Raw genomic sequence first — 22,182 nt, forward strand, 5'->3', positions numbered from 1 at the left:
CTCTTCACTTCTCCTGGCCTCAGTTACCTCATCTGTAAAACGGGGATTGAGCCCGTGAGGCCATGTGGGACAAGGTCGGTGTCCAACCTGATTAGCTTGCATCTACCCAGCGCTTAGTACAGTGCCTGGCACATAGTAAGCGCTTAACCAATTACTATTATTAGATGATCGTACGCTAGGTGGGCTGAGTCACTTACCCTGTCCCTTAAATATGAAGCTCCGTCGCCCTCTAATCCAGCTCATGTTTTCGAACCCCAGTAACGTGATATCGACGCGGAGTTTTGCGCCACTTTTCCAGATGCGACAGATATCGTTGGGGCAGATCCTCGAAACCAACGGCACTGCAGAAAGAAAGGGTACGATGATGATGATGATGACGATATTTGTTTAAGCGCTTACTACATGCCAAGTGCTATCCTAAGCGCTGGGGTGGATACAAGGTGGACACAGCCCCTGTCCCACATGGGGCTCCCAATCTTCATCCCCCTTTTACAGATGAGGGGACTGAAGCACAGAGAAGTCATGCGACTTGCCCAAGGTCACCCAGAATGCAGCCAGATACGCAGAGGGGAGATGCACCGGAAAAAAGTACGCAGAAGACCGCCACTCCTCGAAGGCGCGGATCGTTCGGCAGAGAATGTGCCTGTTCTATTGTTCTCTTTCACTCTCCCCAGCGCTTGGTACAGTTCTCCGCACACGGGAAGCGCTCAATAAATACCACCGAATGAATCACGTCTACCGACCTTATAGTCTTGCACTATTCTCCCAAGCGCCTAGTACAGCGCTCTGCACGCAGTAAGCACTCGTTAAAAATCCTCGATACTATATATCGAATATAGATCAAGTAAACGTCCCCCGTGGCACCCGGCACGTTTTGGCCTCGGCTATTTAAGAATTAGACTCGTGAAAGAAAATGGTCTGTGTTCTCCCGATTGCCACGATGGTGATGACGACGGATAATAGTGACGTCTGGGTTTTTCGACCAGTCAGCGGTATCCGTCGAGCGCTTACTGCGCGCCCAGCACTGTACTGGGCGCTTGGGAGAATATGATACAGGAGAAGTGGTTAACTTGGCCTTGGCTGAGAGAGAATGGTAGGGAGTGGGTCCGGGAGATATTTGGAGAAGACTGAAATCCTCCCCCACTCTCTTCAGCGTCGCCCCGATTTCCTCCCTTTATTCACCCCTCTCTCAGCCCCACAGAACTTCCGTCCGTACTCGTTTATTCACTTCTATCGATGTCTGTCTCCCCCTCTAAACTCTTAAGTTTTCTTTTTTAAAATGGTATCTGTTAAGCGCTTACTATGTGCCAGGCACTGGTTTAAGCGCTGGGGTAGATCCAAGCTCATCAGGTTGGACCCAGGTCCCCGCCCCCATGGGGCTCACAGTCTTCATCCCCATTTTTCAGACGAGGGAACTGAGGCCCAGAGAAGTGAAGTGACTTCCCCAAGGTCTCACAGCCGGCAGAGCCGGGATTAGCACTCCGCTGACTTCCAGGCGTGGGTTTCACCCACTAGGCAGCGCTTAGTACAGTGCTTGGCACATCACCATCGTTATTATTCTCGCTGTGGGCAGGGCATGTGTCTGCCAACTCTGTTCTGTTGTCCTCTCCCAAGCGCTTAGTCCAGTGCTCTGCACCCAGTGAGTGCTCAACAAATAGCACTGATCGATTAATTGAAAACCAGATTGGGGACCTGGACGTCGGAGGGAGGCAGCGTGGTCTAGTGGACACAGCCCGGCCCCGCGAGTCACAGGACGTGGGTTCTAATCCCGCCTCTGTCACGTGCCTGCTGCGCTACCTTGGGAGAGTCACTTCACTTCTCTGGGCCTCGCTTCCCTCACCTGCAGCTTGTAGATGAAGACTGTGGGTCGGGAACTGGGTCCGACCTGATGACCTTGGATCTACCCCAGTGCTCAGAACAGTCCTTGGCACATACTAAGCGCTCGACTAATACCATAATTATTATTATTATTATAATCAGCGGGGCCATCTGTTCCAGCGCGGCCTAGTGGCAAGAGCCCAGGCTTGGGAGTCAGAGGTCGTGGGTTCTAATCCCGGCTCTGTCACTTGTCTGTTGCGTGACCTCGGGCGGGTCACTTCACTTCTCTGGGCCTCAATTACCTCATCTGTCAAATGGGGATCAAGACTGTGAGCCGCATGTAGGTGGACGCGATCACCTTGTATCTACTCCAGCGCTTAGAAAAGTGCTTTGCACATAGTAAGTGCTTAATAAATACCATTGTTTCTTTCCACCTAGATCAGCTAGTGCTGGGGGACTCCAAAGGGTGAAGGAAGGAAGGGTGATGAAATGGGCGAACGAGATGGCCACGGGGTCGGCTGTTGAGAGGGCAGTGGGCACCTGCCCCCTTGCCGGTTTCCAAAGTGGGGCGAGTCAACGGGACCTTGAGACCTCCCCCATATTTTCATCCCCAACCCCGTGGCTGCTCCTCGACTGCGAGCTCGCTGTGGACAGGGAATGCGTCTGTTCTGCTGTTACATACGCTCCCAAATGCTCAGGACAGTGCTCTGCACACAGGGAGCGTTCAATGAATCCAACCGAATGAATGCATCCCACATTCACTTCCCCCTCTCCCCACTCCCGCCGCGCTGGTAGACTCTTCCTCAAACTCTTCAGGAAGACGTAGGGCTGTGGGAACCCCCGCTCCGAGGTGATCACATGACCAAGCACCTCCCAGATGCCCTGGGCCTCTGCATTTCCTTTTTTCCTTTTTAACTGGGGCAAACCCATCCAGGGAGGCTCCCGGGATCGGTTAAAGGGAATGTTTGCCGTGTGACGCCACTTACCCCAGCTGGTGAATTCCCACTTCATCTGCACATAAAAATCTGGAGCCTGGGGGGGCAGACAGAGGTTCCGACAATAAACCGAAGAGGCAGTCAAGAACGCGCTACGATCAGTAAAAAATAAACCTGTTTCCTCGACAGACGGTCTTCGTTAAGGGCTTCCTAAGCGTCAAGCACTGTTCTAGGCACTGGGGTAATAATAATAATGATGATGTTGGTTAAGCACTTACTCTGTGACAAACACTGTTCTAAGCAGTGGAGTAGGTACAAGGTAATCAGGTTGTCCCACGTGGGGCTCTCGGTCTCAATCCCCATTTTACCGATGAGGTAACTGAGGCCCAGAGAAGTGAAGTGGCTCGACCAAGGTCACACAGCGGACAAGTGGTGGAGCCGGCATTAGAACCCACGACCTCCGACTCCCAAGCCTGGGCTCTTTCCACTGAGCCACGCTGTTCCTCCGATACAAGCTCATCACGTCGATCAGAGTTTCTGTACCACGTGGGGGTCACGGTCTTCATTCCCATTTTACAGATGAGGGAACTGAAGCCCAGAGAAGGGAAGCGATCCACCCGAGAATCCCAGGAGACAAGCAGCGGAGCCAGGATTAGAACCTAGGGCCTCCTGACTCCCAGGCCCGGGCTCAAACCGCTAGGCCACGTTGTTTTTCGAGTGTAATTCCACTGAAGCGGAAATTGCTTTTACGTGTATCGGGGTCTCCTGGCACATAGTAAGTGCTTAACAAATGCCGTAATTACTATTATTCACTCTCGGCTAAACAGCCAGTCGACTGCATTTATTGAGCACTTATTGCGGGCAGAGCACTGTATTAAGCGCTTGGGAAGAGTATAATGTAACAGACACATTCCCCGTCCACAACGAGCTTATAGTTTAGAGGGGGAGACCGACACGAACGGAAATAAAGAGATGACAGCCAGGGTGGAGCGAGTAGAGAATAGACCCTGGGGGACAGCCAAAATTGATTCCTGGGAGGGACCAAATTTAATAACTTAAGAGCTTGTATCTGAAGAGGCTGCATAAAAATAAAATACCGTCTTGCGAATAACCGCTCGGCTGGCATCAGTCAGCATCTCTGTCGGGCCAGGAGAACGACAGTGTCATTTGTTTCTGCGTCAAACGGACAGCGCTAAGCATCGGCTTGAAAGCATCCATCAGCTCACCCCCTCCTATCTTAGAGAAGCAGCGGGGCTCGGGGGAAAGAGCCTGGGCTTGGGAGTCAGAGGTCATGGGTTCGAATCCCGGCTCTGCCACTTGCCAGCTGGGCGACTGTGGGCGAGTCACTTCACTTCTCTGGGCCTCAGTGACCTCAGCTGTAAAATGGGGATTAACTGGGAGCCTCACGTGGGACAACCCGATTACCCTGTATCTACCCCAGCGCTTAGAACAGTGCTCTACGCATAGTAAGCGCTTAACAAAATCCAACATTATTATCGTCCCTCTTTGATCTTCCCATTCCAGCCCAGCCCACACGCTTCCTTCCCCCAAAGCCAACTTGGGAAGCAACGTGGCCCAGGGGGAAGACTCCGGGGCCTGGGAGTCAGAGGACCTGGGTTCTAATCCCGGGTCTGCCACTTGCCTGCTGGGTGAACTTGGACAAATACTTCAGTTCTCTGGGCCTCTGTTACCTCGTCTGCAAATTGGGGATTTAATCCTCCTCCCTCCAATCTAGGCTGGGAGCCCAACGAGGGACAGGGACTGTGTCCAACCCGACTGTCTCGTACCTACTCCGGCACTCGGCGCAGTGCTTGGCGCTTAGTGATCGCTATGATTATTATGATTAGTAATCGCTAAAAAAGAAAAAAAAGACACTCTGTACTTCAATCTCATCTATCTCACCACCTACCCCTGGCCCACGTCCCCACTCTGGCCTGGAACTCCCTCCCGCCTCATATCCGACAGACCTCTGCTCTCCCCTATAAAAATCACACCTCCTCCAGGAAGCCTTCCCCGATTAAGTCATCTTTTCCCTTACTCCTTCTCCCTTCAGCCTATGTTCTCTATGTTTAGAGAAGCAGCGCGGCTTAGTGAAAAGAGCACGAGCTTGGGAGTCGGAGGACGTGGGTTCTGATCCTGGCTCTGCCGCCTGTCCGCCGTGTGATCTCAGACAAGCCAGTTAACTTCTCTGTGCCTCAGCTGCCTCAATCTGTAAAATGGGGATGAAGACTGAGAGCCCCAGCTGGGACAACCTGATTACCTTGTATCTACTCCAGCGCTTAGAACAGTCCTTGGCACATAGGAAGCGCTTAAATATCATTATTATTATTAATATTATCATTCGTGGATCTGTGCCATTTAAGTACTTGCTCTTCACTCCACAGCATTTACGTGCCTATCCACAATTTGGTGATTGGAATAATAATAATAACAATGGTATTTGTTAAGCGCTTACTAGGTGCCGAGCACCGCGCTCTCAGTGCTGTGCTGAGCACTGGTCTGAGCCCCTCCAGCTCCTCTTGGTTAGAGACTTCAATGCTCTGCTGCACTGTCCTCTCCTAAGCGTTTTCTAGAGGACTCTGCCCACAATAAGCGCTCAGTAAATACCACTGACTGACTGCCTCCATCCTTGAAGACCGGGAATATGTCTACCGACTGTTGCCCTGTCCTCTCCCGGGCGCTTAGTACAGTGCTCTGTACACAGCAGGCATTTAATAAATACAGAAATGATTGATCGACCCAAGAGCACTTCACTTTACCTCCATTTTCTTCCCTCTTTTTCGGGGCCAGATGAAAATGAGGAAGGGTCCAGGGTGGGAGGAATCTGGACTTCCCCCGGCCCAGGGAAGTGTCTGCCTTCTCCTCTAGACTGTCAGCTTGCTGTGGGCAGGGAATGTTCATTCATTCGATTGTATTCATTGAGTGCCTACTGTGTGCAAAGCACTGTACTAAGCGCTTGGGAGAGTACAATGAAACAACAGACAGTCCCTGCCCGCAACAAGCTCACAGTCCAGAGGGGGAGACAGACATTAATATAAGTAAGTAAATAAATAAATAAATCACAGATATATACATAAGCGTTGTGGGGATGGGAGGGAGGATCAATGAAGGAGCAAGAAAGAATGTTTCTGTTATGTTGTTCTACTGTCCTCTCCCCAGTGCTTAGTACAGTGCTTGACATGCAGTAAGCGCTCAATAAATATGACTGACCGGGCCGACTTCTTTTAGGGGCTACCTGTGGGCATGCGCTCCCCGCTTGGGTACTTGCGGGGCACCGGTGGCACCAGGGTGGCAGTCGTTGAGGAGGTGGGGGGTATGGGGAGTGCCGTCGGGGTGGTATCCACTCCCGGCCGGGGACTCTGGCCCCCCCGGGCCGGCTCTGAACAAGCCGGGCTCTTGGCCGGATTTAAAACACGGAATACCCGACGGCGGCCTCCTCTTGCCACAGCCAGGGCGTAGACGAACGCTACGGAGCCCAACGACCCGGAATGCCGTTTCCTTTCCTTCTCCCGGCCTCCGGGAAGTTAGATTCGGAACTTTAGATCTATAATTTTATCTATTTATATCGATGCCTGTTCACTTGTATTGATGTCTGTCTCCCCGCTACTAGACTGTGAGCCCATGGTGGGCAGGGGTTGTCTCTCTCCGTTGCTCCTTTCCAAGTGCTTAGTACAGTGCTCTGCACACAATAAGCGCTCAATAAATACTACTGAATGAATGAATGAGAGCCACCATCTGCAGAACTCTAGCTCTCTGATAAAATCAGATTCTTAGGGAGGTGCCGCAATCTGTGATGGTGACAATTCTTTAAAGGGGACAAGTGCTTGGAATGTACTTGGCATAACCTTAAATCTGTCAAGTCCTCTTCTTCTCTATTTATTTTAGTATAACATATGAGGCTACTGAGGCCCAGAGCGATTAAATGACTTGCCCAGGATCACTCGGCAGCCAAATGGCAGAGCTGAGACTAGAACCCGGAGCTTCTGACTCCTTTTCTGCTAGACTCAACAATAGGCCTCTGCCTCACGGCCATCCTCGAGCTCCGCGATCTGCCGTGGCGGCCCGCAAAGATTGAATTATCGTGCCGGACTTACCGCGAGGATTTTTTGGAGCAATTCAGGAACTCCTTCGAGAGCCATGGACGTGTTGTGGAAGTCGCGATGTTGCAGAATTGTGTAGACCATTTCGGGATCCCCTGTACTCACGGCCTCATGTAAGACTGAAAATCCAAAAGGGCAAAATCAAGTTTAATAAGAAAGTTGGCCGAGTTATGGAAACGGTTTTCAGGCTACGCAACCCAGCAAGGAATTGAAATTCAGCGCTTAGAACGGTGCTGGACATGGTGTGAGGCCTTAACGAATACTATTAAAAAAAAATTGATATTTTCTTTTGGGCAAAGGCAAGAGAAGACACACTTTTGTTACAGTTGGGACAAACCTTTCCCACCTTTACGCTTAATCCACACTCTTTTGCTGTCGCTATTTTTGATCCCGATCAGGGAGATGGAGAAGTTGCCATACAGTGAAACACTGAAAGTCTAGAACTCTTTCATCTGGAAAGATGAAGAAGGCCCAGGGGGAAGACAGGATAAAGTTTACCAAATCAAAAAGGCTCTGGACAAGGTGCCCACAGAAAGGTCCTTCATCGAATCCCACAAAATCAGAATGAGGAGACACAAAACTCGGATGAAGAGAAACAAAAGCGGGACGAGGAGACACAAAACCAGGAAAAGGAGACCCAAACCAGGAAGAGGAAACACAAAACCGGGAAGAGGAGAAACAGAACAGGGATGAGGAGACACAAAGCCGGGATGAGAAAACACAAAACTGGGATGAATAGACACAAAATCGGGATGAGGAGACACAAAACCAGGACGGGGAGACACTAAACTGGGATGAAGGGAAACAAAACCTGGACGAGGAGACACAAAACCAGGAAGAGGAGACACAAAACCAGGAAGAGGAGACACAAAACTGAGAAGAGGAGACACAAAACAGGGATGAGGAGACACAAAACCAGGACGGGGAGACACAAAACTGGGATAAAGAGAAACAAAACCGGGATGAAGAGAAACAAAACTGGGACTAGAAGACACAAAACCGGGACAAGGAGGCACAAAACCAGGAAGAGAGACGCAAAACCAGGAAGAGGAGACACAAGACAGAGATGAGGAGACACAAAGCCGGGATGAACGGACACAAAACCAGGATGAGCAAACACAAAACCAGGATGAAGATCAAAACCCGGAGGCCAAAGAAAAAGGCCAAACAGTAATGCTTCTTCCCACCGCAGGTGTCAACTATCTGGAATTCATTACCCGAGGAAGTTGGGCTAGTTAAAAACTGAGGAAGGTTCAAGGAGGGTTTGGACCACTTCAGGGATGAGGCATCCAAAATGAGCCATCAGAGGAGAACTTCACCACCGGTGCTGTTTTCTCCAAGCCCAAACGGCTTATCTACCGCCACATTCTCTCTTCCTCCCTCTCAGGAAAGTTAAGGATGTTTGACGAAACACCTCTAACCCTGAGAACGGACGCGGAGGAAGGCGCTAATATTTCCCGAAGCCTTTGGCCACCGCGAGAGACCGAAGCCAAGGTTCGGCCCGCAAACTGCTCCAAGGGCAGACTTCCCGGACCCTAGGGAACCTCTGGCTTCCTCCGCTCCATCAAGAGGACGGGCCGTGACAGACAAAAGGGGATGAGGGTTTCGCTGCAGGTCTCCGGGGTCCCACCACCGGGAATCGTGGCCTCTAGCCCACAGTGGCTTACGCAAGACTGCACGGACGTGGACGATCTTCTCCAGCCGGACAAAGATTCTGCCCCGCTTTAAAGCCTTATTGAAAGCCCAGCTCCTCCAAGAGGCCTCCCCTGACTAAGCCCTCATTTCCTCTTCTCCCACTCGCTTCTACGTCGCCCTGACTCGCTCCCTTTATTCACTCCTCGCTCAGCCCCACGGCACTTAGGTCCATATCTGTCATTTTTTAAATTTCTATTTGCCTCTCCTCTAGCCTGTAGGCTCGTTTTGGGCAGGGAATGTGTCTATTTATTGTTGTATTGTCCCTTCCCAAGCATTTAGTACAGTGCTCTGCACACAGTAAGCACTCAACAAATAGGATTGACTGAGTGACTGACCTGCCCATCCGGCTGCCCTTGGCCTCCTTTCCCTGGCCCTCCTCTGCCCCCACCCTCCTCGGGTCAGACGTCGGGCACGTGCCCACCATATAACCGCCAGGGATTGGCACTGTGATGGCTGGATCCCACAAGTGACGGGTCCCTTCACCCCGGGGCTGTGAAATGACCAGTCCCATCGCTGCGGGGCTAAGGTGCGAAATGACCGCTGTTGCGCTCTGCCCATTCCCCAGCCCCCTCCCTCCACCCTAATGGCGCTTTCCCGCTCAGCTCCCCGGCTAGATTGGAACCTCCTTGAGGATAGGGATAACATCTACAACCCTACTCTACTCCTTCAAGCGCCCAGTACAGTGCTTTGCGTGTGGGAGACTGTCACCCATTGGAGAACAGTTTCTACTGACTACTACATTCCCCTGGGCACCCAGTACAGTGCTCTGCAACTGTAGCTCATTGGAGGATAGGGTCTACTTTCATTCACTCATTCAATCGTATTTACTGAGCACTTACTGTATGCAGAGCACTGTACTGAGCACTTGGAAAGAACAATACAGCAATAGAGACCGATAATCCCTGCCCATAATGGGTTTACAGTCTACTGACTGCTATACTCTTCCAAGCACCCAGTACAGTGCTCTGCAACTGTAGCTCACTGGAGGATGGTGTCTACTTTCATTCGACCGTATTTACTGAGCGCTTCCTGTGTGCAGAGCACCGTACTAAGCGCTTGGGAGAGGACAATAAAGCAATAAAGAGAGACCATCCGTGCCCACAACTCCTCAGAGCACCCAGTCCAGTGCTCTGCCAACTGAACTCACTGAGGATGGCATCTACTGACTCCACCGTACTCTCCAAGTGCCCAGTACAGTGCTCTGCCGCTGCCCCGCACCGCAGACAGCGTCTGCTCACTCTACCGTGCTCCCCCACGCCCAGAACAGCGCTCCGTGCAGCAGACGCTCCGCCCGCGCCACCGACAGACTGATCCGACCGAGTGGGGAACGTTTCCCCTTGTTGTTCTACTGTCCTCTCCCAAGCGCTTAGTACAGTGCTCTGCCCACAGTAAGCGCTCAACAGATAGGACTGAACGAATGATAGGAGAAAGGACGGTGTGTCTGGGGAACAGTACGAGTCGGAACGGATCCCGAGCGGAGAGAGAAACGGGGAGGAAAGGGGAGAAAGCCGGAAGCGGAATGCGGCGGAAACTTGCCCGTCCATCCCTGCCGGTTTTCTTTCGTCACGTCCGCTCGGTGTTGCAGGAGGACCCGGGCAGACTCCAGGTGCCCCAAGGAGACCGCAAGGTGCAACAGGGTCCGGCCGCGGGGGTCCACCGCTTCCACGTCCTGCCCACGAAGAATAATTGCAATTAATAATAATGATAATAATTACGGTACTTGTTAAGCACTTACTACGCGTCACGCTCTGTACCTTACTATTACGGGCTCTCGTTATATCCCGGCTAGACTACTGTGTCAGCCTTCTCTCTGACCTCCCTTCCTCCTCTCTCGCCCCGCTCCGGTCTATTCTTCACTCCGCTGCCCGGCTCATCTTCCCGCAGAAACGATCTGGGCATGTCACTCCCCTTCTTAGACAACTCCAGTGGTTGCCTATCGACCTCCGCTCCAAACAAAAACTCCTCACTCTAGGCTTCAAGGCTCTCCATCACCTTGCCCCTTCCTACCTCTCCTCCCTTCTCTCTTTCTACCGCCCACCCCGCACGCTCCGCTCCTCTGCCGCCCACCTCCTCGCCGTCCCTCGGTCTCGCCCATCCCGCCGTCGACCCCCGGGTCACGTCCTCCCGCGGTCCTGGAACGCCCTCCCTCCTCACCTCCGCCAAACTGATTCTCTTTCCCTCTTCAAAACCTTACTTAAAAATCACCTCCTCCAAGAGGCCTTCCCAGACTGAGCTCCTCTTCCCCCTCTACTCCCTCTGCCATCCCCCCTTTACCTCTCCGCAGCTAAAGCCTCATTTTCCCCTTTTCCCTCTGCTCCTCCACCTCTCCCTTCCCATCCCCACGGCACTGTACCCGTCCGCTCAACTGTATATATTTTCGTTACCCTATTTATTTTGTTAATGAATTGTACATCGCCTTGATTCTGTTTAGTTGCCATTGTTTTTATGAGATGTTCTTCCCCTTGACGCTGTTTAGTGCCATTGTTCTCGTCTGTCCGTCTCCCCCGATTAGACTGTAAGCCCGTCAAACGGCAGGGACTGTCTCTATCTGTTGCCGACTTGTTCATCCCAAGCGCTTAGTACAGTGCTCTGCACATAGTAAGCGCTCAATAAATACTATTGAATGAATGAATGAATGAATACTAAGTGCCGGGGTAGGTTCAAGTTAGGTTGGACACGGCCCCCGCCCCACCTGGGGCTCACACTCTAATCCCCATTTTACAGATGAGGGGACCGAGGCCCAGAGAAGTAAAGCGACTCGCCCCAAGTCAGAAAGCAGACGAGTGGCGGAGCCGGGATTAGAAATTGTGACGTTCAGACTCCCGGGCCTGAGCTCTAGCCATGAAGCCACACTGCTTCTCTAGAAGAAGAAGAAAATGAAGAAGAAGAAGAAGAAGAATTATGGAATTATGGCCTGATTCCCAGGCCCGGCTTCTCTCCACTAGGCCACACCGAGTTCAAAAGGGATGAGCTCCAGGACATCAATAAGACCCCAAATCCAGCAAAAAGCTGTACTTCAGCGTAGAGTTTCTCAGTTGCCAAAGCCACACAGCACTATCCAGAAAACAAACGGTTTAATTAGGTGGCAGCGACTAACTTTCATCTGCCACACGATCAAAAGCCGGCAGAAGGAACTAGCGAAGAATCCTCTCCCCGCTCCTTCTGCAGCCAAAATGGAAATACGATCGAGACTGCGGGCTTGGTCTTGGCTCCGAGAGCGGCGCGAACATATGTTTATCCTCTTCGGCAGAATAAACTCGATTCCTTCGGAGCTGCCGCGCTCGGAACCAAGTAAGAGTCTCCGAGCTTCCGGAGCGTACGGTTAGACTTCCACTCGTAAGAGGGAGGGGTGAAGAAGGGAACGGCAAAACTTATTTGGCGGACAATGCGGTGAAATAAATGGCCGTTTTCCCTGCGGGCCCGGCGGGAATGTATAAATTTCCTTCCGAATGAGACCAGAAAGCTCTTAGATCACTGCCGCGGGTCCACGAGCGGGACTGAGCACATCCTTCTGGGCAGAATAATAACAATAGTGGTATTTGTTAAGCGCTCACGATGCAAGCGTGGCTCAGTGGAAAGAGCATGGGCTTGGGAGCCGGAGGTCACGGGTTCGAATCCCGGCTCTGCCACTTGTCAGCTGTGTGACTGTGGGCAAGTCACTTCACTTCCCTGGGCTGAGGCTGAGGTCGCTCATCTGTAAAATGGGGATTAAGTCTGTGAGCCTCATGTGGGACAACCTGATTACCCTGTATCTACCCCAGCGCTTAGAACAGTGCTCTGCACATAGTAAGCGCTTCACAAATACCGACGTTATTATTATCACGTGTCAAGCACTGCTCTAAGCCCTGGGGTAGATACAAGCTAATCAGTTTGGACCCCATCCCTGCCCCACAGGGGGCTCACAGCATTAACCTCCATTTTACAGATGAGGGAACTGAGGCCCAGAGAAGTGAAGTGACTTGCCCAAGGTCCCCTGATCTCTAAGCCCTTTGCCACCCAACCCCAGGATAAGACGCCCTTCGAAAGCCAGACCCATTTGGTCTGGGGAATCTTTGCCCGCTCTCGTTAGGGAATTTGCTTTTTCTGAAATAGCCAGATCCAAATAACTGGGGAAAAAAACCAAACCAACCAACCCAAAACTCGAATGTGATTTTAATCTGGTCTCAAATGAATCAAGCAGGACTGCAGAGGGGACAAACATTCATTTCTTCCTGTGCCTGTTCTTTGTATTCTACAATTCATTTCTTTGTGTGCCTGTTCTTTGTATTCAACAATGACACCCCATCTCCAACTCTTTGTGTGCCTGTTCTTTGTATTCAACAACGACGACACCATCGATTCTAGGCTCATTGTGGGCAGGGAATGTCACTGTTTATTGTGATACTGGTCTTTCCCAAGAGCTCTGTACAATGCTCTGCACAAAGTAAGCGCTCAATAAATATGACTGAATGAATAATCCAGCTGACAGGGGGAGGATGGTGCATCTGTGAAAGACACCTTGAATTCCACAGTGGTGCACAACAGAAAAAGGAAAAAAAGAATAGGGAACATTTTTCTATTCCCTTGCCCCACTGCACTCCACACACCATTCCTTAGGAGGGAAAGAGCCCGGGCTTGGGAGTCAGAGGTCATGGGTTCTAATCCTGCTCCACCTCTTCTCAGCTGGGTGACTTTGGGCAAGTCACTTCACTTCTCTGGCCCTAATTAACTCATGTGTAAAATGGGGATTAAGACTGTGAGCCCCGCGTGGGATAACCTGATCACCTTTTATCCCCCTATCGCTTAGAACAGTGCTTGGCACATTGTAAGCGCTTAACAAATATCATCATCATTATTATTACTATTATCAACGGGACAGGCAATCGCCTTGTTTTTTTTGCGGCAGTGGCGACAGTTTGCACTGAGCCACCCACGCTCTCTCACCCAGTCCGCCTGTATCATCATCGGTGGTGTTTACTGAGCGCCAACTGAGTGCGGAGCACTGTACTAAGCGCTTGGCAGAGGACACCACAACAGGGTGGGCAGACACGTAGCCACTGGCTCGCACCACAAGGCAGTTGGCAGGGATGTCATCTCTGGTCACGGAATGTTCTCCCCTGATTAGACCGTAAGCCCGTCAAAGGGCAGGGACTGTCTCTATCTGTTACCGATTTGTCCATTCCAAGCGCTTAGTACAGTGCTCTGCACATAGTAAGTGCTCAATAAATACTATTGAATTAACTAAATATCTTTTGTAATGAAGTCACTCCACTGTATTGGACTCCCCCAAGCATTTAGTGCAGTGCCCTGAGCACAGTCAGTGCTCACTAAATAATAATGAAAGTACCTGTTAGGCTCTTACTATGTGCCAAACACTATTCTAAGTGCTGGGGTAGATACAAATTAATTAGGTTGGACATAGTCCCCGTCCCACATGGGGCTCACACTCTTAATCCTCATTTTCCAGATGAGGTAACTGAGGCCCAGAGAAGTGGCGTGACTTGCCTCAGGTCACAGAGCAGACACGTGGTGGAGTCAGGATTAGAACCCATGCTCTTCTGACTTCCAGGCCTGTGCTCTACCCACTATGCCACGCTGCTTCACTATGCCACGCTGCTTCCCTCGCGTCAGGGTTGGGAATTTTAGTGCCTGTCTCCACTGGGATTTTAAGCTCTTGGAGGGCAAGAATTGTGTCTATTAACACAATTACTAAGGCAGAGACCTTACTCTCATTCGTTCATTCGTATTTACTGAGCGCCTACTGTGTGCAGAGCACTGTACTAAGCGCTTGGAAAGTACAATTCAGCAACAGAGACAATCCCTACCCAACGACGGGCTCAGATGCTTAGTACAGTGCTCCGCACGCCGTGAGCCTTATGTGGGACAAGGACTGTGATCGACTCGATTGCCTTGTACCTAACCCGATGCTTAAAACCGTGCTTGGCACATTGTAAGCGCTTAATAAGTACCCCAATTATTAGTATTACTATTATCATTAATACCAGATTGACTCACTGACTTCTTGCTAAAACCCCAGGGGAATTTAGCAGCTAAAAAAAAGGAAGAAAGCAAACACAAAAAGAAGTCAGAGAGAATATAAATGTAGATCCGCTAATGCATATGGATTTTTTTTTTTAATGCAAATACCTTCTGAGAATACCCAGTAAGCGACTCCTTCCAACCCATTTCCCTATCAATAATTAATTTTCATGTCTGTCTCCCCCTCCAGACTGTGAGTTCCTTGTGGGAAGGGAACTGTCTACCAACTCTCGTACTGTTCTCTCCCATGCGCTTAGCACAGTGCTCTGCACGTGGTAAGCACTCAGCAAATTCCATCGATTGAATGGTCGAACCTTAATTCCTAAAGTCCTGCGTTACTTGGGAACTTCACACTTCCGGGCCTGGAAGATTGGCCCAATAATCAGAATATTATTGTGTTTATGACGCTCTTCTCATTCATTCATTCATTCATTCAGTCGTATGTATTGAGTGCTCACTGTGTGCGGAACACTGTGCTGAGCGCTGGGAAACTATGCCAGTGCTCTGTGCCTGCACTGGGCTAAGCACTGGAGGCTGACCCGGACCATCGGAATGGATCCGGTCTCCAGCAGATGACACTAAGCTCTTTCGGGGGCTAAAATGGGGATCGAGCGCAGGATGATCTTATAAAACCGAGTGAGGAGGGTGGAAGAGCGACAGGAGAGTTTCGACGTGAGCGAGAGCGAGGCAGGGCATCGTAGGAAAAATGACTCCGACTCTCCTCACGAGAGGCTCACCGACTAAGAGAAGGGAGATCAAACTTCCTTGGAAACTGAGGCTTAAAGAGGTAAAGAGACTTGTTTAAGGTCAAACAGCCAGTCAGGAGCAAAGAAGCAGCGTGGCCTAGTGGATGGAGCCCAGGCCTGAGAGTCAGAAGGTCCTGGATTCTAGTCCTGGCTCCACCACTGTAGCATTAAAAAACACCACGAAACCCATTTAAAAAACAGTTGCTGAACTATCACTCTAGCAATAGGATAGTTTTAAACGGCAGAACTTATCTAAATGACGACTGGCTGGAGGGGAAGCGTTATGCCTTCTTCTTTCTTATTATTATGGTATTTGTTAAACGCTTACTATGTTCTAGGCACTCTAGTAAGCGCCGGGGTTGATAAAAGGTAATCACGTTGGACGCAGTCCCCGTCCCACGTGAGGCTCCCAGTCTCAATCCCCATTTTTACAGATGGAGGTCACTGAGGCCCAGAGAAGCATAGTGACTTGCCCAAGGTCACGAAGCAGACGTGTGGCGGAGCTAGGATTAGAATCCACGTCCTCTGACAGCCGGGCCTGAGCTCTTTCCACTAGGTCATGCATTATTACTACGCTGTATTAAGAGAAAAGTCACCCGAAACAGAAATTTCCTCAAGACGTCTATGACCCCAGGAACTCGGCTCTGTTTGAGGGTCAGAGTACCCGGCCGTTTTGCTCTGCCCGGGATCGTTCCTAGCGTCGGTATTTTATTTATCATTTTCACCGATGATCTGGACGAGGATGGGGAGAGTGAAAACCAGCAGATGACACTACGCTCTTCCGGGGGCTCAAATGGGGATCGAGCGCAGGATGATCTTATAAAACTGGGTGAGGTGGGTGGAAGAGTGACAGGAGGGTTTCGACGTGAGCGAGAGCGAGGCAGGGCATCGTAGGAAAAATGATTCCAACTCTCCTTAATGATGGGCTCTGAGGATTCAGTCGTGAATCACTCGGGGGAGTCGGCACCCTTTGCCCCAAGCTCTCAGCACAGTGCACCGCACCCACGAGCCCGGGCCTGGGAGTCAGGAGGACCCGGGTTCTGATCCCGGCTCTGCCACTTGTCTGCTGTGTGACTACTGGCAAGTCACTTCACTTCTCTGTGCCTCGGGTCCCGCATCTGTCAAACGGTGATGAAGACTGTGAGCCCCATGCGGGACAGGGACTGTGTTCACCCCGATTAGCTTGGATCTACCCCAGTGCTTGACACACAATAAGCGCTTAACAAATACCATCATCATCATAAACCGTCTGGTAATAATAATCATTATTATTATGGTATTTATAAGAGCTTATTATGTGCCAAGCACTGCTCTACACACGGAGGTAGATACAAGCTAATCAGGTTGTCCCTCGTGGGGCTCACAGTCTCAATCCTCATTTTACAGATGAGGTGACTGAGGCTCAGAGCAGTGAAGTGACTTGTCTAAGGTCACACAGAGACAAGTGGCAGAGCTGGGATTAGAACCCATGACCCTCTGAAAAGACCCACAACTGCCAGAACTCAGGCTCCTGGCTGGCCCTCACGCTACCGACCACTGGCGAGGGAGAACTTGTCGCAGATAAAAACTGCAGTCCGACGCAACTGAGGCCACCGTAAGGAATCACAACGTCGACCACCCCAAACACCGTCGCCCTGTGAAGAACCCGCTGCCCCTTTCTGTTGTCTGTGATTTACAGGGAGGCACAAATAATAATCGTCGGGGTAGTTTTTAAGCGCTTAGGCTGTGCCAGGCACTATCTGTCTCTCGCCCAACTGGACTTTCCAAGCGCTTGCTCTGCAAACAGAAAACCCTCGATAAATACGACTGAATGAACTAAGCGCGGGGGTAGTTGCAAGCTAATCGGGGTGGACGCAGTCCCTGTCCCACACAGGGCTCACAGTCTTCGTCCCCATTTCGCTGAGGGAACCGAGGCCCGGAGAACTCAAGTAACTTGGTCAAGGTCACAGAGCAGAAAAATGGCATACGTAGGCACATCTATTTTTTTTTTTAATTGAAGCCACTGATGCCGGTTTACTTGTTCGGATGTTCCTCTCCCCGCTTCTAGTCTGTGGGCCCGCTGTGGGCAGGGATCATCTTTCTTTATTGATGAATTATACTTTCCAAGTGCTTAGTACAGTGCTCTGCACACAGTAAGTGCCCAATAAATATGATTGAATCTCCTCCAGGAAGCCTTTCCTGACCAAGCCCTCCTCTCCTCCCACTCCCTTTTGCGCCTCTCTTACTTGCTCCTTCATTTATCCTCCCTCCCAGCACCACAGCACATAGGTATATATCTGTAATTTATCTATTTATAATAATAATAATGGCATTAGCTATGTGCCAAGCACTATTCTAAGCACTGTTTTAATGTCTGTCTCCCCCTCTAGACTGTGAGCTCGTTGTGGGCAGGAATGAGCCTGTCTGTTGCTATATTGTACTCTTTCAAACGTCTCGTATAGCGGTTTGCACACAGTAAGCGCTCAATAAATGCGACTGAATGAATGAATGAGAGAAAGTGGCAGAGCCGGGATCAGAACCCAGGTCCTTCTGAGAAGCTCCGTGGAAAGAGCCCAGGGCTGGGGGTCGGGACCCCTGAGCTCTAACCAATTAATGGTATCTCTTGAACGCTCGCGTGGTGCAGAGCACGGGACGAAGCGGTTGGGAAAGGTCAATAAAGCAGAGATGGTAGACAACCTTAGGGTCCAGAGGACTCAATCCCGGCTCTGCCACTTGTCTGGGAGTCTTCGGAGAGTCACTCGGCTTCTCTGGCCTCCGTTTCCTCATCTGCTAAACGGGCACGAAATGCCCGCTCCCTTAGCCCGCGAGCCCCGGGTGGGCAGGCAGCGCGTCGGATCTCAGCGCGACTTGGCTCAGGGGAAACGCTTAGCGGAGCCGACCCTCACGACGGTCGGGGTTTTGGAGCCACCGGCTGGCTCCCGATCCTTCCCGGCTTCCGGCCACTTGGACGTTTCCGCGCCAACTTGGGCGCCCACCCGCAAACCGACTGCGTGGCTGGGCGTATCGACTCCCACACCCTACCTCACCGGCACACCTCCTCCAGGAGGCCTTCCCCGACTAAACCCTCATTTCCCCGTCTCCCTTTCCCTTCCTCATCACCCTCGCACTTGGATTTGTATTCTTTATTCACCCCACCTTCACCTCCACCGCAGTTAGATACATGCTAACCTTTTTGTACTATACTCTCCCAAGCGCTCAGTACGGTGCTCTGCAGGCGCGGAGAGCTCAAAAAATAGCATCGGTTGGTAGACGGAGTTGATTTCAGTGTCTGCCTTTCGGTCCCACACCACTTACATCCAGATCGGTCATTTATTTATCTCTACTGATGTCTGTCCCCCCCGCGTCGAGACCTTAAATTCGTTGTGGGCAGGGAATGTGTCTTCTTACTGTTATACTGCCTCTTCCAAGCGCTCAGTTCAGTGCTCGGCACACAATACAACTGAACGATTGAATAATTACCTTGTATCTACTCCAGCGCTTAGAAGGGTGCTTCATTCAATCGTATTTATTGAGCTCCTACTGTGTGCAGAGCATAACGCGAATCCCGGCTCTGCCACTTGGCAGCTGTGTGACCTTGGGCAAGTCACAACTTCTCTGGGCCTCGGTAACCTCATCTGTAAAATGGGGACTAACTGTGAGCCTCACGTGGGACAACCCGACTCCCCTGGATCTACCCCAGCGCTTAGAACAGTGCTCTGCATATAGTAAGTGCTTAACAAATACCAATATTATTATTACAGACTATTCTGCGTCGTTTAGTGGAAGGAGCCCGGGTTTAAGAGTCAGAGGTCGTGGGTTCTAATCCCGGCTCCGCCGCTGATCAGCTGTGTGACTCTGGGCGAGTCACTTGACTTCTCTATGCCTCAGTGACCTCATCGGCAAAATGGGAATTATTCATTCATTCAAGAGTATTTATTGAGCGCTTACTATGTGCAGAGCACTGTACTAAGCGCTTGGAATGGACAAATCGGTAACAGAGACAGTCCCTGCCCTTTGACGGGCTTACAGGCTAATCGGGGGAGACGGACAAGAACAATAGCAATAAATAGAATCAAAATTAAGGCCGTGAGCCCCACACGGGACAACCTGATTACCTCGTATCTCCCCCTGCGCTTAGAACAGTGCTGGGCACAGAGTAAGCGCTTAACAGATGCCATCATTATTATTCTGTACTTGACACTTAGTAAGCACCTAACACTATATATACACATAAAAAGAGAGATTAGTGTCTTCTCTCAAGCACTTAGTCCAGTGCTCTGCACATTCATTCATTCAATCGTATTTATTGAGCTCTTACTATGTGCAGAGCACTGTACTAAGCGTTTGGAATGTACAACTCAGCAAAAGATAGAAACAATCTCCGCCCAACAACGGGCTCACAGTCTCAGTACAGTTTGAGAAGCAGCATGGTATAGCAGACAAAGCCTGGGCCTGGAAGTCAGAAGGTCATGGGTTCTAAACCCTGCTCTGCCACTTGTCTGCTGTGGGAGCTTGGGCAAGTCACTTCACTTCTCTGGGCCTCAGTTCCCTCATCTGTCAAATGGAGAGCGAGACTGTGAACCCCACATGGGACAGGGACCGTGTCCAACCTAATTTCCTTGAATCCACCCCGGCGCGGGGCAGAGCGCTTGGCACACGGTAAGCGCTTACCAAGTACCATCGTTATAGAGAAGCAGCGTGGCTCAGTGGAAAGAGCCCGGGCTTGGGAGTCAGAGGTCATGGGTTTGAATCCCAACTCTGCTGCTTGCCAGCTGGGTGACTTTGGGCAAGTCACTTCCCTTCTCTGTGCCTCAGTGACCTCATCTGTAAAATGGGGATGAAGACTGGGAGCCCCACGTGGGACCGCCTGAGGACCTTGTATCCCCCCTGCACTTAGAACTGTGCTTTGCACGTAGTAAGCACTGAAATACCATCATTATTATAAGGACTGTAGTAAGCACTCACTCCAGAGCACTTGCTGGATGGACAGAAGCACGGTGGCCCAGTGGCAAGAGTCCGGGCTGGGGGGTCAAAGGTCATGGGTTCGAATCCCTTCTCTGCCCCTTAGCTATGTGAACGTGGGCGAGTCACTTCTTGGGGCCTCAGTGACTTTATCTGTCAAATGGGGCTGAAGGCTGGGAGCCTCACGTGATGAGCCTGTAATAATAACGTTGGCATTGGTGAAGCGCTTACTACGTGCACAGCACTGTTCTAAGCGCTGGGGCGGATAGCCTGTACCTCCCCCAGCGCTGAGCACAGTGCTTGGCCCACAGCAAGCGCTTCACCCACACCGACATTATCAGCCCCAGCGCTGAGGAGAGTGGTGGGCAGGTGGTAGGAGCTGGAGAAGCGGCGTGGCTCAGTGGCAAGAGCCCGGGCTTGGGAGTCAGAAGTCGTGAGTTCGAATCCCAGCTCTGCCCCCTTGTCAGCTGGGTGACTGTGGGCGAGTCGCTGCACTTCTCTGGGCCTCAGTTCCCTCATCTGGAAAATGGGGATGAAGCCTGGGAGCCCCACGTGGGACCGCCTGAGGACCTTGTATCCCCCCCGCACTTAGAACTGTGCTTTGCACATAGTAAGCACTGAAATACCATCATTATTATTATTATAAGGACTGTAGTAAGCGCTCAGTCCAGAGCACTTGCTGGATGGACAGAAGCAGGGTGGCCCGGTGGCAAGAGCCCGGGCTGGGCGGGGGACAACCTGATTCCCGCGTGTCTCCCCCAGCGCTCAGAACAGTGCTCTGCACAGAGTAAGGGCTTAACCACTACCAACATTATCATCAGTGGGAAGGAGGAGGGGGGCCGTGCGCTCTCACCTGGCCCGCCAGCTCCTTCTCCAGCTGCCGGAAGTCGTTGTTCCAGACCAGGAGGTGGAGGGGGAAGCGGCTCCCGGCATCCTCCGGGCTTGACATCTCTGGGGGCCTCCCTGCCCCGGGGGCCGCCCCGCCCCGGCTGCGAGCCCCCCGGCCCCGGCCCGCCCGCCCTCCTCCCGGCCCTGCGGCCCCTGCCCCTCAGGGACGGAGGGGGAGGCCACGGGGAGCCGCTGGTCCCCGGCCCGGCCGGTCCTGGCCCGTCCCCTCAGCCCACCCCCACCCCACTGTCCCAAACAGGGAAGTGCTGGGGAGAGACCACCTCAAGCCGGGGGGGGCTCCCGCCCTCTGCGGGGAGCCCCCCGCCCGCACCCCGCATGAGCTCCCCGAACCTACCCCGCCACCATTTCTAATCCTCTCTAAAACTCCCTCCCTCTCAGCTAGGATGCGCGCGCTTGGAAAAATCCCCGGCTCCTTTCCCGCCTTGGACGCCACGTCCCCCCCTCTGGCGGAATGGTACGGTCCAGGATTCAGGCGCTCCCATTGGCCGGGAGTCGGGGGGGGGAGGGGAAGGGGGCGAAACTCCGTGAGGCTCCCTGAGGCCGCCCTTTAATGACTCGATGGCGGCCATTTTGGGTGAGGGCGACGGGCTCCTCACGGGCGAGCGATTGGAAATCCATTTTGAAGACGGGCGGAATCCGCCCGTTTATTTATTTATTTACTGGGGGAGCCGCCCCAGCCCCGACCCCTTTCGAAAGAAAGGTGAAGAAAAAAAAAAAAAAAATCCAACCCCTCATTAGAAGACTCCGTTTGGGGCCTGACGGGATCTTGGTGACAGGAGGAAATGGGAGGCTGAGGGTTTGCTTTTTTTTTTGCCTTTTTCACGGCACCGAAGTGTTTACTTTGTGCTAGGCACCGTGCTCAGCGCTGGGGCAGAGAGGAGGTTGTCACCGTGGACACAACCCCCGTCCCAAGGGGGGTTCACAGTCTTAATCCTCAATTTTCAGATGCTAATGATGGTATTTGAGGTAACAGAGGCCCAGAAGCGACCCACTCAAGGTCCTCCAAGAGGCAGGATTAGA

At 51.8% G+C, this 22,182-nt stretch overlaps 1 protein-coding gene across 1 annotated transcript in view; it reads right to left on the reverse strand.

Annotated features, from left to right (window-relative positions):
- Window positions 1-21,246, reverse strand: part of ANKRD13A (ankyrin repeat domain 13A) — a 42,617-nt gene extending 21,371 nt beyond the window's left edge. The window contains exons 1-5 of the mRNA XM_029049231.2: window positions 21,107-21,246; window positions 10,085-10,217; window positions 6,848-6,972; window positions 2,805-2,850; window positions 198-341 (exon numbers count right to left, since the gene is read on the reverse strand). Coding sequence (XP_028905064.1) covers window positions 198-341; window positions 2,805-2,850; window positions 6,848-6,972; window positions 10,085-10,217; window positions 21,107-21,202 — 544 coding nt within the window. The 5' untranslated portion in view covers window positions 21,203-21,246. The remainder of the gene's footprint in view (window positions 1-197; window positions 342-2,804; window positions 2,851-6,847; window positions 6,973-10,084; window positions 10,218-21,106) is intronic.
- Window positions 21,247-22,182: the final 936 nt, after the last annotated feature.

Source organism: Ornithorhynchus anatinus, chromosome 21, assembly GCF_004115215.2.
Source record: "Ornithorhynchus anatinus isolate Pmale09 chromosome 21, mOrnAna1.pri.v4, whole genome shotgun sequence".
Lineage (NCBI taxonomy): Eukaryota > Metazoa > Chordata > Mammalia > Monotremata > Ornithorhynchidae > Ornithorhynchus > Ornithorhynchus anatinus.